This window comes from Euleptes europaea, chromosome 5 (genome assembly GCF_029931775.1).
Source record: "Euleptes europaea isolate rEulEur1 chromosome 5, rEulEur1.hap1, whole genome shotgun sequence".
Lineage (NCBI taxonomy): Eukaryota > Metazoa > Chordata > Lepidosauria > Squamata > Sphaerodactylidae > Euleptes > Euleptes europaea.
Genome location: NC_079316.1, coordinates 71,028,179 through 71,046,406, shown reverse-complemented (window position 1 = coordinate 71,046,406; position 18,228 = coordinate 71,028,179). Strand labels below are relative to the sequence as shown.

The 18,228-nt window shown below is 43.8% G+C and overlaps 1 protein-coding gene across 4 annotated transcripts in view; it reads left to right on the top strand.

The window, feature by feature from the left end:
• Window positions 1–18,228, top strand: part of CTBP2 (C-terminal binding protein 2) — a 274,992-nt gene that overhangs the window by 245,807 nt on the left and 10,957 nt on the right. For all 4 annotated transcript variants that reach the window (XM_056849543.1, XM_056849544.1, XM_056849545.1 and 1 more), the window contains 4 exons: window positions 7,544–7,750; window positions 12,175–12,389; window positions 15,319–15,449; window positions 17,772–17,899. In XM_056849543.1, coding sequence (XP_056705521.1) covers window positions 7,544–7,750; window positions 12,175–12,389; window positions 15,319–15,449; window positions 17,772–17,899 — 681 coding nt within the window. The remainder of the gene's footprint in view (window positions 1–7,543; window positions 7,751–12,174; window positions 12,390–15,318; window positions 15,450–17,771; window positions 17,900–18,228) is intronic.

The window sequence follows — 18,228 nt, the reverse complement described above, 5'->3', positions numbered from 1 at the left end:
GCCATCTGGTCACAGGAAGAAAGGAGGCTAATAAATATTTTAAATATATAACTAACCTCTCTTCTAGTCTGAATTCCTAGCTTTTGATTTAAAAATATAAGCAGCAATTCAAGCTACACAGAGAATCAAAGCTGGGTGGAAGACTCTATTTCCACGTACACATCAGAACCTTCACACATTTGGTTGAGATCTTGATGCTTCAAAAAAGAGACCGTGAAATGCAAGGAACACAAAATAATTGTAGTATTTTAATATGTCTACAATTGGAAAACAAAGAAGTAGAAATTGTCAGATTCATACAATCAGCTATGTTGTTTATGATTAAATTCAACAGTTGTCTTTGTTAATTCTTTTGGAGGTGTTTGTTGTTCATCTTGGAAAATATTCTGTCCACATATTCCTTTCATATCAGCATTCTAAATTGTACCAGTCATATCGCTAGCCCATAAAATCTTTAAATTGATTTAATTATTAACCCAGGTCAGACCTTAGTTACACTTGGGTCTCATACAGTGTGATGACAAATGAAGTCTTAGTAGGTGTTCAGTTTGCTTAACATAGTAGTATGTTGGGCTTTTAAACTAGGAAGACTCCTGTTTCTGGAAAATTACATTCACTTTCATTGTTGCGGGACTGACTAATAAATAAACTGAGAAAACTTGCAAGACTGACTAGGTTTTTGAGATATGTAATGCAGATATAGAGGAGCCCCATGGCGCAGAGTGTTAAGCTGCAGTACTGCAGTCAAAAGCTCTGCTCACGACCTGAGTTCGATCCCGACGGAAGTCGGTTTCAGGTAGCTGGCTCAAGGTTGACTCAGCCTTCCATCCTTCCGAGGTCGGTAAAATGAGTACCCAGCTTGCTGGGGCTAAAGGGAAGATGGCTGGGGAAGGCACTGGCAAACCACCCCGTAAACAAAGTCTGCCTAGAAAATGTCGGGATGTGACGTCACCCCATGGGTCAGGAATGACCCCGTGCTTGCACAGGGGATCTTTACCTTTACCTTTAATGCAGATATAAAGAGCGTACAACAGTTGCTACAATATAGTTACTAATTGTACCTCTTCTGCCTAGGGCTGCCAACAGCCTGTGGGAAAAATGTTCTGCCCCTTTAATGGAGGCTTATTGTATGAAAATGAGCACTTGAAGCTTTTCATGGTAGAGAGGTAAACAACATAACCTGATAAATAGTATTCCTCTATTAAAGGGACAGGTCACTTTTTCTCCAGGTTGTTGGCAATCCTACTTCTGTCTTGTGAACATGTGTCACCAAACTTGAATTTCTAATCTGGTGGAGCTTGAGCAAATACAGAACTTCCTTCTCCTGGCAGTGCAGTGAAACTTACCATTTTGCGCAGTTTAGCAAACCTTTAGTCTTTCCAAATGGGCTTTTCAGATCCTAATCTCTTCATTATCCGTAAATAGTTCCAATATTTGTATTAGTTAGATTCTTTAGGCCCTATTTGGTTTTGCATCCATAGTTACAAGTGAGCTATTTATATGTTGTTGATATTTGGTTTGCCCTGCTGTGGAAAGCTTAACTGTAAAGCAGTATATTACGTGCTGGATTCTTGTTCATAAGAGCATTCAGAGACCTGTGTTCACATTTTGTTACACATTTGTACCATCCTGTTCAGTGAGGTCAGCATTTAAGAAACAGCTATAACGAGCATGAACCCAGGTTGTTTTCGTGTTTTGCTTCCTTCTGCCTCCATACCTTTCTCTTTCCCTCACATACACACAGCACGTTTAATATGGAAAGCCTTCAGTCAAACTCTGGTTTTTCTGTGGTGTCTGAATTGCAGGCATTTGGGGAAATTCGGGTTTGTTTTCTCTCCACAGACTGGGATTCAAAACCTTATTTTAATCCCAGTTTGTAGAGAGGAAGCATTCAAATGTATCCAGGAACCTTCTTTCAGACAGCACAGTGGAATTTGGTCGAATTCTTCCCACACCAGGAAACTTCCAAGTGTGCAAATTCTTGGGGGGAAAGGAAGTGGCCGGAGTGGTGCAAACGAACATGAGTTCAAGCTGTGTTTTTGTGCCCCATGTCTTGAGTTATGATGCCTAAATGCAGCTAAGATTCCATCATTTTTATTACACTCCCACCATGTGGTGCTTAATGTTCCTTTATGTCTTCCCTTTATTGGGGCATGGTTATTTCAGAAGCCTACTGAAGGGTCATGCCTTGATATTATAGCTAGCAGGTAGTTGGCTGCTTGAAAGTGCTTCAGAACTATGGCAGTTCCACAGTGTATGCCATCTTGTTACAGAGATGGTTGCCCTCTACATATTTTGAGTCTGTGCTGTTATAAGCTGGCGGCAGGAGTGTTTGGCAGCTGCATGAAACCAAGAAGAAGAGTTGGTTTTTATAGACCGCTTTTCTCAACCTTTAAGGAGTTTCAAAGCCGCTTACAATCTCCTTCCCTTCCCCTCCCCAAGACACCTTGTAAAGTAGGTGGGGCTGAGAGAGCTCTGAGAGAGCTGTAACTAGCCCAACGTCACCCAGCAGGTTTCATGTGGAGGAGTGGTGAATCAAACCCAGTTCTCCAGATTAGAGTCCACCGCTCTTAACCACTACACCATGCTGGCTCCGACCACGCCTTGGAGGAGAGTCTTCATGCAAAGCAATTAAATGCCATTTTGTGCCATAGAAGGTCATACATTTAACGTGAAGTATAACCGAGTGTTGGCTTTGCTATTATACAAGTTTTCTAAGGCTAAGCCCCAGTATAGGCCCTTGGCCTACTGGTCAGGTCAGTCATTGGCAAGTTTCTTTCAAGGGCCTTTTGATGAAATGGTAATTTGTCCCATTTGCTTTAGCTCTCTTAGCAATGAGGTCCCCTGTTGCCTGGCAAATAACACAGACAGCTAAACTGATTGTGTAATCCTTAACTAGATTTAAGAATTATATATAACATATTGGCCATTTCTGCGTGCCACTGAAACGCTAGTAAGATGTTTGCAAGCAGCAGCGTTAATTGTTTTACCACTAATGAGTACCACTGCATTAGCATATAAAACAAAATTGATCTTTATAGGGTGCCAGCTGTATATGTTTGTCGATAGGGTGGCATTAAAGTGATTAATTGCTTCAGAGTACTGCATTGTAAATCTTAATAAAACTAAAGGAACACTCATCCTTTGTAGTAGTCCTTACTAAACAAGATGCTTTGACAAATAATTTATATATGTTTTAAAAGATCTAACTTGCCTAGGAACTCTGCCTTTTTACTTACCGTCTGGCTTTGTTGTTAGAGATTTAGAGACTGAGCACAGCTTCTGAGGGAGTTTTTTTTTTTTTAAGTAATCAAGAGCTGCCTAATCATGTAAATTTTGGAGGTTTTCTTGCTTCCTAGGGCATACGATGGCTCTCTAGCTGCATGAATTAAATTTACACACATGCATTTTAAAAATCCACCAAGGAAATCCGTACCTTGGTGATGGAGCCAATGCCGTTAAATGCCCATGCTTAAACTTCAGACCTGAGTAAGCTGGTGCCTGTCAGAGTTGGCAGAATTGATCTAGCGGGACCATGGGCCTGCCCGTTTGATACAACAGTTGTTTATCTATGTCTATAACCCTGAACCATTTAAAAACAAAAATTACACTGAGAGCAGTGTAAAAAAAATACCTCTTGATGCCTTCTTGGCATTAAAAGGGCTTTGACTCTTGTAGGTGCTTAGAGCTTAATGTGTGCATTACAGTTTTATTGTGTTGTTTTCCTCCTTTTGGTATGTTGCCCACGGGAGACCTTTGGTTGCTGTTAATAGATTTGTGTTAATGTGCCTGCCTCATATCACTTTCCCGACTACCTCTAACTCTCCTCATGTGTAGCACAAATACTAGAGGGTGACTTCTACCCCCCCCCCAGGTAAATACCTGTCTAGGATGATCTAAGGAAAGGTTAACAGGGAAATAGTAAGGCCTGAATCCAGAGTAGAGTTTTTACAGGCACAAGGGCTTCTGCCCACAGAGTAGATTCCTCCTGCCTCTCCCTCAGCGGACAGCCCAGGCTGTTGTGGGGATCGGGAGGTCAAAGAATAACAGGAAAGAGAATTTTGCCATGTGACTTATTCAGTTTTTCATACACTGTGTAGATCCAGAGCTAAAAAAACTCTCTGACATTTGTATGTCACTGTAGTGTGATAAAACCGAGGCGTCTGGGAAAGGGGGACAAGACTAGTTTTACTTGTAAAGCGTTGTAGCTAGATGGAGGGAGGGAAGGCGGCTAACTCTGTGATCCGTAGAGCAACTGGGGCGTGATCTTGCGGGCAGGTGAAAGAGCGAGTTGGGCTGAACTTGAACCAGTCCTTTGTTGAGTGCACACTGCTACACTTTAAGAAAGGTGGTTCTTGACCCAGACCTGTTACACTATACCCAATGGCGGACCTACATTTTTGGGGCCCTGAAGCTTGAACTGTTATGGGGGGCCCTTCGCAACCAGCAACAATAGGGCAACATCCAATAAGGTCCAAAGGGCCTTGCTGCCCTTGCAAGGATCTCGAGGCTCAAATGGTGGAGAACAGGGTGGTGGAGTGAAGTCCTTGAAAATGGGCCATACAGTGATGAAATAAAACTACAGTACTATTAAGCCATGCACCAGCAAAGGATATGACAATCCAGCTGTCAAAATGTAGGCTGTGAATAGATTCTGGCGAGCTCAGTGAGCCCTTACAGCTGGGGGTTCGAGCACTGCAAGCCCCCGAGAAAATTTTGAAATTTGACCAGTTACAGGGACATTTTGAGGCCATGTGAAATGGGTATTAGAGCATATTCTAAAGTCAGTAATAAGTACTTCAACCCACCGGCTTATGATTCTATCACTTAAAAAACTCGATCGATTTTGTTGAGAAATTCACTCATTAAAAAAATTGCTTCACGGGGCCCCTCCTGGATTAGGGGCCTCGAAGCTTCAGCTTCATTTAGTTTCACAGTAGATCCACCTCTGACTATACCTTGTGAAATCAGCTCCATGTCTTGAGGACGAATAGCCTCCTTGCAGGTAGACATGAGCAAGAACATGGAAAGCCGTGTTAGCGAGAAGTTTCTTCTTAAGGACAGGATGGGAAAATAAATTGTATAAGGATGGCAGGATCAGGATCCCTAGATTTTCCACACAACAGCAGATACTTTTAAAACATAGTTTCCACAAGCCAAGGGTTTCCACAAACCTCATGAGGTTTGGAATCATGTTATTCCCCATGCATCTTCAAGAGGGCACACTAAGTAATTATAGACCGAGAATCCCACATATCAATCTGAAGTGTCACAACTGATTTCTAGTGAGTTCTAGTGGAGCCAGACTGGGCTAGATCAAAAAGAGAAAATACAACTGAGAGCAAATTGGTCTTCTGATTTTTTTCCTCACTGGAACTCTTTTAGTGGTTGAGGGCATGGTAACAATGACTGGAGAAAATGTCTGGGAGCTGCAGCACCACTAGGGTTGCCAACCTCCAGGGGAAGCCTGGAAATCTCCCAGAATTACAACTGATCTCCAGAATACAGAGATCAGTTCCCCTGGAGAAAATGGCTGCCTTAGAGGGTGGACTCTGCGCCATTATGCCCTGCAGAAGACCCTCCCCCTCACCAAACCCTGCCCTCCCAGGCTCCACCCACTATATTTCCAGGAATTTCCCAACCCAGAGATGGCAACCCTAATCACAACTTCCTTACCATCCATCTCAGTGGCCCAAGTGAGAAGATACCTTCACTTCCTTTCTGGAAATGTCCTTTCTCGACTCTACCAGGACCACTTAAAGAACCATTTTTGTGTGAGGAACGCCAGCTCCTGTGCAAGATACTGGCATGAATCCTTTGTTAAATTCTCTTGATGGGAGATATTTTTGTTAGAATGTGGATTCCTCGCCTCCCCCTTTTCACTGCTGCCCAAAATGTCAGTTGAAGTGATGTTGGTGGAGGGCTGGGGATCCACAGGAACAACAGCAGAATCAGTGGAAAATCACCCACCCCCTATTCTGTTAGCAAAAATTTACCACAGGACCCGACCCACTGACTTCAGTCTAGGCAAGAAGAAGCAGCGTTGGTTTTTATATGCTGATTTTTCTCTACCTTTTTAAGGAGAATCAAATCAGCTTACAATCTCTTTCCCTTCCTCTCCCCACAACAGACACCTTGTGAGGTAGGTGGGGCTGAGAGAGTTCTCAGAGAACTGTGACTAGCCCAGCTGCCTTAATATGGAGGAGTGGTGAAACCAACCCGGTTCACCAGATTAGAGTCTGCTGCTCATGTGGAGGAGTGGGGAATCAGACCTGGTTCTCCATATTAGAGTCCACCGCTCCTAACCACTGCACTACGTTGGCTGCCAGAAAGAAAGATGGACTTTTTCTGATACGTGCTCCATTCCCTATCTGAATCTTTCCTTGGGACAAAAATGTTCTACGCAGAACTCTAACACATCAGAGAGGAAGGTGGTGATGGGCTTTATGACATGCTAAGATTTAGCACTACTACACCTCCATGCTGAACAGAGGCATTGCATTTACATCTGAATAGCAAGGTGGTGTCAGACTCTAGGCTTGTCCTTCGTGTCCCTCAAGCAAAACTCTTCCAGACAAGGTTCTGAGACACGTTTAGACTTTATTAGGCGCAATATTGGACAGATTCAGAAGCTGGCTGCCTCCAGGCGTGAGAGGCTGCTAATGGAGAAGCAGGGCTAAAATACATGGTTAAAAAGCATTGCAGACTGTAACGATGGGTAGCAAGCAAAACAAGCCAGGAGAAATCATGATAAGCATTATCAGGATAGCTAGCCATAACAGGCTATGCAGCTGTGGTAAACATAATACAGGAAGGCAAAATACAAACTGTACAAATGTATGAGAACCAGAGGCATGTGACCAGGGCCTGACACCCAGCCAACCTCAGGCCTGGTCAAGGAGAAGCCAGCAGGAGCAAAGTCAGGCCAAGGCTTTGCTAAGACAAAGACAGGGCCTGACAGGTGGATCTGGAATCAAACCACCTGATTTCATGCATTATAAATTGCCTGAAGAGATGCTGCTTTTCAGCCAGTTTTGATCCAATTCAGTACAATTGTTTTTCTGCTGGACTTGTCCAGGGTGGGGACATGAGGCTTACCAAGAATCAGATGGCGTTTGGGGCTCTCAAAATCCATGCAGGAAGTAACCAGTGAAGGTGTAGTTAACTTGGGGCAATATGTTGGTACCTGAAATTATTTTTATAATTTAAAGGTTCTTTTTTAGATCACGATGGGTAGCCATGTTAGTCTGTCTGTACCAGTAGGAAAGAGCAAGAGTCCAGTAGCACTTCAAAGACTAACAAAATTTCTGGCAGGGTATGAGTTTCTTCAGGTATCTGGAGAAATGCGCTGTGGCTCACGAAAGCTCAAACCCTGCCAGAAATGTTGTCAGTCTTTAAGGTGCTACTGGGCTCTTGCTCTTTTCTAGGTTCTTTTCCAGTTTAGCTTAGTTTTATTTCGTTTAGTTTTTAGTTCAGAACCCTTGAGATTTCCTGTCATTTTTCTGGACGTATCAGCAAAGTGGGCTTCTTCCCTATATTCCAGGGATTGCTGTATGCAACATCCCCTCGGCGGCAGTAGAAGAGACGGCAGATTCCACTGTATGTCACGTCCTGAATCTCTACAGACGGAACACTTGGCTATACCAGGCACTGAGGGAAGGAACCCGTGTGCAGAGTGTGGAACAGATACGAGAAGTGGCTTCTGGGGCAGCTCGTATTAGAGGCGAAACTCTTGGCCTCATTGGATTTGGTAAGTTGGTGACTTCTGGAGGAAAAGAAGATCTCAAATATTGTGTTTTTAACCAAATGGATGACCTTTTTTTTCTTTCCATGGATATAATAGAGGGGGGGGGGAGGAGAGAAAAGGGGAATGAAACCCAACCTAGAAAACAGAAGCTGGGTACCCAAGGTTGGGTGGGATAAATAAAATATATAGATAATGAAAATATAATTTATTTAAGGCGCTATGTCAAGATAAAAATTATTTTAAAATTTTTCCTAAGGTTGATATACTATAACCACATGCCAGATGTGTTTCGGCCTATTTGGCCTTCCTCAGTGGTCAATTGAAACCCATGTAAAACATACACACATATTTGCAGATATATAAACATATACAGACAATATATATCAGACCAGGCATGTATATAGGTTGTATAATATATTTCCAATTATACAAACATCTGGTAAGATTGTCTCAAGTTGTTATACTGGGCTGTATATGTCTCCCATATAAAATGTGTGCAATTATCAACCTGGTAAAACAACGTGAAGCTGATGATCCTGAACAGCTATAATAGAGTCCAGTCCTTGCAAGGAGGTCTGTGTGGACTATACAGTCATGCCACATGCTTCCATATCCAGAGACTGACACAGCACATCACAAAGGGATGCATCCATGTTTCTCCCAACTTTAACACAGAAACTAAAGTCACCCACAGAACACCAAAAGCTTGAGCGGAAAACTGGAGGGGAAGGGAAGGGGATGCCCGACTCTTTCTCCCCTTTCTTTTTTTCTGTTCAAAATCACTTGCCTGGGTACTGTGATCATCAGTCAAGGAAACATGTTTCAGGACTGGAGATGTCATGGAACAAACTAGCTAGAACCCCTCACAGTCATTCTCCAAATTGCAACCAAGGATCAGGACCACCTTTACATGTAGTCTTTAGTTGCTATTAGGAAACCCACAAGGTGTTCACTAAGCATGGCTTAAAGTTCCTTGGTCCTTGTTTCTGAAGAGAAACGGGGGCTGCTCCTGACAGGGGATACGACCTTTTGTCTTAGTTGGGGACAGCACAGACATCTAACCCGACCCCTGACAGTCAAGGATTAAATTGGAGCTCCTTGTTTTTACCATTACTCTTGGTTTAGCTGAGTAACAGAATAGGATGTTTGTATAGTACATGGACTACAAGTGGGTGAAGCAATGAAGGTTAAAAAGAAAAACAAATCCTATATTGCTATACCCTGCACTTCGACAATCCATAAACATTTTAGACAGTAAGAAATTTGCTCTGGCCCCTGAAGAATCAAATTACTTTTGGGTGGCTGGGAAAGACCATAGTTTTATGGTGGGGGGGGGGAAGTATAGTGAAATTTAAAATAAAATCTGACCTTGCATTTGCATATTAAAATCAGATATGTGCTGAAATTAAAGGGGAAGAAAGTCTGGCAGCCTTTTGAGAAAATAGCGCCTCCTTAGGTCATTCCAAGCTTAGGGGCAAGCACAGCAGAAGTCCTGCTTTATTGCCAGTTCAGTCAATCACAGTGAAGGCAGAACAAATTGGGCTTGGTCATCTGAGCAAAACTGGAGTATGTGCTGGTTTCTGTTCAAAAACCTCCCAAACGTTACTGGGTTGGATCCCTTCCAGGGTTTCCCACTCAGTATTACCAAATATCCCCCCCTTACCACAGCTCTGGTCCCACATGGCTTCTGTTTACGTAGGGCCCATTTTTGATAGTCAAAGGAGACCCCTCCTCCTTTTTGTCATTGGTATGGAAGCACTTAAGATCCAATCCACTATGTCTAGGACGTTAACACACGAATCATTTTAGCCACCCTCCTTCATAAATATTCTGTCCCCAGAATAATTACACCATTAAATGGTAATTTCTGTCTATTTGTCAGTGTACAAACGTGTCAACTTTTCCCGTGCGCCAGGCACTAACTGTACTTTTCTGTAGCCACCGATTAATGACTAATTGCCAAGAAAGGTCTGTGTATTGTGTGTCCATCTATTCACAGCTATAGCAGACAAGGGATCGCGGTTCCCCTTCCCCTCATTTATCATCCCACAGAACTTTTCAGTTACCGAATTCCAGTAACCACGTTGCCAACCCGAAGGCGCAATGTCTAGTTTATTTGCCTTTCCTCTACATTTTTTATAAAAAAAGACAACTCTGGTCTTGATGTAGAAGTCGGTTAGTTGAGCCCCGGCAGTGACATTGAATAGGAATGACATTGTGGATAATGACCTGCTGATTGCACCGCAGCTGTCCCTCTTTATCAGAAGAGCCTTATTAAACCTTTGCTTCCAAACCATGACAGTTGTCTTAGTCATGCCCAATTAAATAGCCATTCAGCAAGAGTGCAGAAGGAAAGGGGGGGGACGACTCTACAGCAAACAAGTTGCTCTTCTAATAAACAAGGACTCAGAGAGAGGTTTTGTTGTTTGTATTGTTGTACAGAAGTCCTTCATAATAAGATTTCCTTAACATGGCTTCCTGTTTTGTATCCAAATTGAAAGGCTGTGTGTAGAGGCTTAAATCTGCCTGGAACATACAGGTTTTGGGACTACAGTGGGTGCTGAAGATCAGCACTTCAGTCCTCCTTGGGGGGAAGCTGAATTATTTGTGATGGGTGTCTTTCCACTCGGGCTGCCTTCCCCCGTTTAAGACATCCATACTGTGGTTGGTGCCACATTTCCACATTGAAGCTTGGACGTGCTTCTGTATCAGCCTCGCAACGTCTGCTCGCATTAATTGCCTCTGCAGAGCCATGGCAAATAAGTTAATGGACGCATTTTTGAAAAATGCCATAACGGCTTACCTTCTGAAGGCAGATTCGAGCGTTGCCCTTGTACACGCCGCATTACACGGTCCACGTTTGACCTTCAGCAAAGTCAGCAGTGAGATTGCCTGCCCCCAAAATTTGTCTCGTGCAGATTCCTGGTCTGTTGGCAGGAGAGAGTAGGAAGGATGCAAAGGACGACACTCCTATTCCTTCTTCCATGTGTAGAAATGGTGACACTTTGGGGTGGCTTTCTCTTCACCATCCCCTGCATTCTGTATAAAATAAGTCTCTGACTAATTGAATTTAGGTGGTTGCCAAGTGCAAGGGTAAAATAGTGGCAGAGGCAACTACGGTATTTTTTTAAATAAGGTATCAGTGAATAACAGGTAATAGATAATTTAGGAGCCTAGTGATGATGTTTGTCCTTTGTATTGATATGTATTCCTGTCTCTTCGTAGCCGCTCGAAAAAACAAAGTTGTTTTAAAAACAAGCGAGTGCAGGGTCTCTAATGAGACCACTTGAGTGGGCCTGCGCAAATTGTGACCCATCACGCTGATGACAGCTCACTAGCAGCGTGGTACAGTGGTTAAGAGTGGAGGATTCTAATCTGGACAACCAGGTTTGATTCCCCACTCCTGATGGACGCATTGGACTTGGTGGGACACAAGCTGTGCAGAATCATTCCAAACAAGGGAGAACTTCCATCCCCCCCCTTCAACTGAGCCTTTCATTTATGGTTGTATCCGGTTTCCCATCTGCAACATTTCAAAGATCAGAAGCACTGCTGAGTCGGAGGAAGGTCCTTTCACACAAAGTAGTTCCACAACCTTGCTTCTATGGGAGAAACATCCAGTCATTCATAACTTTTATTTTTTAAGTGGGAGGCAACAAAACAGAGAAAGACAGATTCCTAAAACAGCTGTGGGGTGGGGGTCAAGTATGGAGGCAGGGTGGGTAGCCTTATTGTTCTTTGGTGGAGTGTGCATGTGCGTTCCACCATAAGGCATGGAGGAACAGGCTATTAAAAAAATTAAGCCATTTTCTGTCGTTTAAAAAATGCTATAAAAAGCCCGGGAGGGGGGGGATATGGAAACTGTCCATCAGTACAGATGTGCATGATGTTGCACAGCTGCATTTCCACAAGGCATTCCAGTTGCAATGGATGCCCTGTCTGGGGGAAGAGAGGCATTTTCTTGGGTACAGAATGTAATGTATCCAGTGTTTGGAAATGGCAGTACCCCTGCACCACGCATCCGTCTTAGCGGGCTTGCGTTAAGAGTATCTTAACAGCAGCACTGTCCATTTCCATAGCGTCCAGTCTTGGACACTAGTGTGGTTTGGCATATGGGAGAAAACTAAGCTGCATTAAGTGCGTGGGATCGGTGAACTTGCTAAATGCCTCCTTGGCGCAGACCAGTATGCCGGGGCCATTTGTTTCCTTTTGCAAGCGCCGCATTTTCAGCAGCTCCTGACAAAGGGATAATACAGGAGAGAATCAGTGCAGCATGAACGCCTTTGCTGTGGTAGGAGAAGGCGTTTGGCAGCCAGTCCCTGCCGATCAGTACCATTTAATGCACTCCTCGGAATTCATGCAGCGCTGCCACATTGCCAAGCCTATTATGACAACTCTCTGCATCTTTTTTTGTTTTTTTGGCTTAGGTCGCACTGCGCAAGCAGTTGCCGTTCGAGCCAAGGCATTCGGATTCAATGTGATCTTTTATGACCCATACCTGCAGGATGGCATAGAAAGGTCCCTGGGAGTCCAGCGAGTCTACACACTCCAGGATCTGCTGTACCAGAGTGACTGTGTGTCATTACACTGTAACCTCAATGAACATAATCACCACCTTATCAATGACTTTACGATTAAGCAGGTAATTGTGAACCAAAGAAGACCATCTTGTTGGCTCCAACCACAGCCTGGGAACGCGTGGCTGTTGAGTGCCAGAATTCCTGCTGGCACAGAGATAACACTAAAGCAGATGCGTATAGCAATTGTATGTATTTTTTACCTTTGGGGTAGTTGAGACATGCAGCTAATTCTCCATCTGTCTTTTCCACATTATAGGCCAGGTGACGCTACTTTAGCAGGTCAGTTTAATGCAGTTGATAAATTACAGATAGCAGCCTAATGTTACATAATGTTACAGAGCGCAGCCTAATGTTACAAACCAAAGACGGTTGTTTTGGGTCCAATCCTTACTAAAGTAACACTTCCTTACCTCAGTGGGGCTTCTAACATTGCATTTTGAGAAGCTGGGCTAGACAGTAGTGTCAGTCAGTCAGTCTTTATTTTGATACTAAATCAGCTCCATGTGTATATATATATATACCGTATTTTCCGGCGTATAAGACGACTGGTTCCTTCCTGCATGAACCCGGCCACGCACACAGGGGCCCACTAAGCCAGCGGCGCAGCCAGCATGCAGGCTGGCGAGGCCCCGGAGGCCCGAGTCTCAACCCCGCCTCAGCATTCTCCAGTCCGGCTCGGAATTCAGCACCCGCCCTCATACATCCGGCGTATAAGACGACCCCCGACTTTTGAGAGGATTTTCCGGGGTTAAAAAGTCGTCTTGTACGCCGGAAAATACGGTATATATATATATAAAAGGGAAAAGGAATTAAAATAAGAATAACAGGTGATAAATTTAAATCAAACGAGTAGGCTATAAAAGAGGGGGGATGCCATCTATGGAGTAAGATTGTTAGTCTCAGTTTGCCGTTTGCGTATCCCACTTGCCCGGAGACAAAATTTGGCTACCTGGATGGTTATCTCCCGGGAAGAGTCGACGAGAAGAAGGGAAACATAGAATTCCTCAGCTCTTCCTAGAAAACTGACAGGATGGGGACAATGTACTGGGATCTAATATCATTATAGAAAGGGCGGTGCGTTAGTAAGTGAGCGTTGGACACTCCTAGCCAGGTTTTTTGCATCTCCACTCATTTGGAATAACATTAGACAAGATTGTGTGTTATCTTGACATAGTATAAGACTGCTACTACATGTCAGAAAACCAAATGCTGTTTCCCGAACTTGTGGGCAGATGGCAACTAGATGATAGGTAAAACTGGGGTCTACTTTGCTGATCTGTGAGAATAAATCTCAGCCACTGATAAACATCTAATTTTCCAGGAGTCTCAGAAAAATTCTTCCAGATTCAGCTAATTTCTGAATTAAGAGAGCAGCTGAAGGAGCTACACAGCTCTGCTCCTCTGCGCTGTTTGCCTTCTCTGGTGCTGTGATTCTGTTGTTATCTTAAGTATACCCATTTTGTGCAAACAGAGTATAAATAAGTAGCAAGCGGGCATACTAGCATAGCTTTTTGTAACCTAGGAAAACACCTTTGAGGACACAAAGCATCATAACAAAAAAAGGTAATGCTTCTAGAAAAGAATAATCAACCACAAGGTTTGGAAATTCTTGTTTTTGGTCAAAAGATGGGGGAAGCTTTACCGTAACTTTAAAAATACTGTGCTTTAAAAGAACTGTAGAAACAACTGTTTTGTTCCTATAGAATAAATATTAGCAGCCTGGTCTTAAACATTCTTAAGCACTAGGTGTACCTAAGTTTGTGCAATACAACATTTCAGATGTAATGAATAGCATTTGAGCCACTGCCCGAGGGGCCTGATAGAAGCCCAGAACTGGTCCTACTATAGCAGCAGCCATTATTGCCACTTTGTTGGGATGGGAGATGCAGAAAAGTCCCTAAAATCCAAGGAGAAAATGACACAATGTATTTGTTTTATTATATCGCTAGCCCGCCCTCCCCAGCCAAAGCCAGCCTCGGGGCGGGGAAACAACAATAAAATCACAGATATACATATACATATCAATTAAAACCAGTTCTCAGAGTGGAAGGAACCCTCTCGGTGAGTAGATAAGGCTCCATTCTCAAGCTATTACCTAATAATTAAAATAGATGGCGCACAGTTTACGGTGGCACCCGCCGTGACGGTGCTATTACAGCCAAGCAGGCAGGCCCTGTCCCCTTATATGTCCCAGAATAAACCAGAGGAGAAGGGGTAGGGGAGGGAGGCCAGCATTGATGAACTACCTGCGGCTGCCCTCAGTTGTAAGCCTGGTGGAAAAGCTCTGCCTTACAGGCCCTGCCGAACTCTTTCAGGTCCCGCAGGGCCCTGACGTCATTAGGCAGAGCGTTCCACCAGGCTGGAGCCAGAGCCGGAAAAGCCGTGGCTCTTGTCGAGGACAGCCGCACACTCCTGGGGCCAGGGACCCCCCAACAAATTATTATTAACAGATTATTATTATTAACAGTTTTTTGGAGGGTGTACCAGGAGAGGCGTCCCCAAAGGGTACGATGGTCTATACGTTCCTTACAGCAGGGGTGTCAAACATATGGCCCAGGGGCTGGATCCGGCCCCTTAAGAGCTCTTACCCGTCCCGTGAGCCAGTCAAGGCAGCCACCATCACCCAGTCCTGATCTGGGCATGGTGAGGCATGGCCCCACCCAACCAAGTGGCATATCTGGTCCTCGTAAAAAATGAGTTCGACACCCCTCCCTTACAGTATGTGATCAGGAGAAAAGGTCTGCCATGTCAGGGGGCCAAAGGGAGAAGCGGTGGCACACTTGGATCCCATGAAGTGTTTCCATAGACTGAAGGCTTTCTTGTCTCCCAGGAGTGGTATTTCAGGGGTCATTTTGGACTGCAGCCAGAGGGGGCAAGCAAGAAAATTGCACTCCACAGACAGAAATATTTTTGTGGGACACAGGCCCATATCTTGAGGTCCAGTAGTCATACTGAATGGTTTGTTTCTTCTTTCTTCCTGGCTCCCACTAGATGAGGCAAGGAGCATTTTTAGTGAATACAGCGCGGGGTGGTCTGGTGGATGAAAAGGCCTTAACTCAAGCCCTGAAAGAAGGCAGGATACGAGGGGCAGCACTGGATGTGCATGAATCAGAACCATTTAGGTAAATAAATCTTTTTTTATGGTTTGTATTTTACTTATTTATATTTATTACTTCATTCATATAGTTTGTCTTTCTCACAGGGGCTTATGGTGGGTTTTGTGTTTGTATCTTGCCTGCTCCACAGAGCTCTGTGTAGGGTTGCCAACTCCGGGTTGGGAAATACCCGGAGATTTTTGGGGCGGACCCTGAGGAGGGCAGGGTTTGGAGAGGGGAGGGACTTCAGTGCCATAGACTCCAATTGCCAAAGTGGCCATTTTTTCTAGGGGAACTGATCTCTGTCGCCTGGAGATCAGTTATAATAGAGGGAGATCTCCAGCCACAACCTGGAGCTTGGCAACCCTAGTTCTGGGTAGCTTCTCCCCTTATAAACATGAACCACTTACACATTCCACAGTGGGCAGATGGAGCATTGACAGAGTCTGTTACATAGTATCATTAAAGAGGAAGAATCCAAAAAAAGTCTTTAGAAACTCTCTGAAATAAACTTTCTGAAATTAAAAAAAACTTGGAAAGTTAAAGCTCATGTGAGGTTCTATGGATACAGAGGTTCAGAGACCACTATCAGGAAATCGTTGTTTATTCTTCCCCCTCCACACATATATTTACATGTAATTTACCTGCCTTACTGGGAGGGTTTGCTCTAAACAGAGTGTCATAAGAGACTGAATTCTTAAGTGAAAAGGATTTCCCTCTATCTCTCTGAGCTTCAGCTAAAAGCAATTTTAGACATGAACCAAGCCTGGACAGAATGGTTGATGGTTGTTTTTTTTTAGTAGAACACCTCTCCCCCACAATTCCTGCCAGCTGTTGGATCTGAATATCTTTTTAAAATATTGCAAAATGTTTTTGCATGGGCCAGCATTTAGAGGTCCTGGTTCAGCTAGGACAGGAGTTCTAATTAACCTGTCTTCTCTGGTTGATGTTAATTATTCTATCCTTTTGTTTTTAATTTGTTTCTACTGGGCAAGCCTCCTTGAAACCCCCAATCTTTCTGCTTCTGCTCATGCCATTCCTTTCAGGTTAAAACGATGGCCATCCTGGTGTTGCAGTGAAATATAGCGGAAGATCAGGGCTGGGAGCAATCCTACAAAGGGATATCAGTCCCATCTTCAATTGAAAGTACTAATCCAGCATCCAGAATGACACCTCCGTTTGCACACAAAATATTTTGAATCAACTTGCCATACGATCTGAACAGTCTTTCCCTCAAACTTAACTTGTATACAATAGAAGGAGGATTCAGCAGAAGACCATATGGAATAATGGGGCAGACACAAATTTATGATTTTTATTTCTGAAGGGGCAGCGGGAAAAGGCATACAACGGGACGGATCCTGACGTCTATTTTTGTGGGCCTTGAAGCGTATGACATTTGGGCTGATTTCCCCCACCCTTCCCATTGCCAGTGCTGTTCCTGGGGAATCTCCTGAAACCTGGGTCAGCATTTTGAGGGAGAGGGACTGAAGGGAGGGAAGGAAATCCCTCTCCTCTTATGGGTCTTTGGCTCCTCCTCTAGATTTTGAGATGCTTACTACATTAAAATCTACTCAGATTTAGAGACAGAGAGAGCTGTCAGATGCCCACTCACACCATGGAGGCTTGCTGAGTGACCTTGGGCGAGTTACACACTTTTAGCCCTGACCCCTGGCTAGTATGGGGTTGGGTGACCTCCAAGGTATACCAGGGTTGTGACATGGAGGCAGGCAATGGCAAACCACCTCCCAACGGCTCTTGCCTTGAAAACCCTGCAGGATCACCATAAGTCAGCTGTGACTTGATGGCAAAAAAAAAACACCTCTCTAAATTCTTTTTTTCTTTTCTTATTTAAAAAAATAGGAAACTGAAGAACAAAACTTTTTTAAAAGGTACACATATAAAGCGAAGACAAAAATATAACTACAGTGGTGGTGGATCTACACATAAGTTTCTATAAATGGTTTCCAAATATCTAAAAATAAGTCCATATAGAATTTCTGTCTATATGCAATGCGTTCAAATATTGAGTGCTAAGGTTCTCAATCCATCGATTTACCAGAGGTGGGCTTTTATATTCCGTTGTTGTAATATAAGCATTTTTAGCTGTAGTAAGGACATGGAGGATTCCTTATTAAGTGATCATCTTAGGGCCAAGCTAGATATGCTGGATCCTAGGGAACCAGGACCCATCTGTTTTTTAAAAAGCACATGAAGTTTAAACCCTTAGGTTTGGAGGTATTGCAAAAGGACAGAAAAGAGGTGAATGGAATTTCTTGGTGAAAGCATTTAATTCCCGAGTTTTAACTTCTAGCTGAATTTTTCTCCTTTTGTCTTTTCTCCCTGAAGCTTTGCTCAGGGGCCACTGAAAGATGCTCCTAATTTAATTTGTACGCCACACACCGCTTGGTACAGTGAACAGGCCTCGCTGGAGATGAGAGAAGCCGCTGCTACGGAGATACGGCGAGCAATCACAGGTACGGCACGATGCGATGTTCAATGCGGGGGCTTCCATTGGAGAGCCTAAGTGCTTACCCGTGTTGGTGCTCCATACAGCAGGTAAAAGCATTTAAAAGGGGATTACCCTATGAATAGTGTTTCTATGCCAGGTATACCCCAGACATCGGTTGCATATGTATGTGCCAGCGCATGTGATAAGAACATTTTGAACATTACATCTGCTCCATAGAGCACCAACCCTGGTAAGTGTGTTCATCTGCTTCGGTGGGGGTAGGTAATGTTAAAATCAGCCATAAATTTAGTATTGTTTGGATAGCCTGTTTTCCATTGATATCCCTTCCTCGCC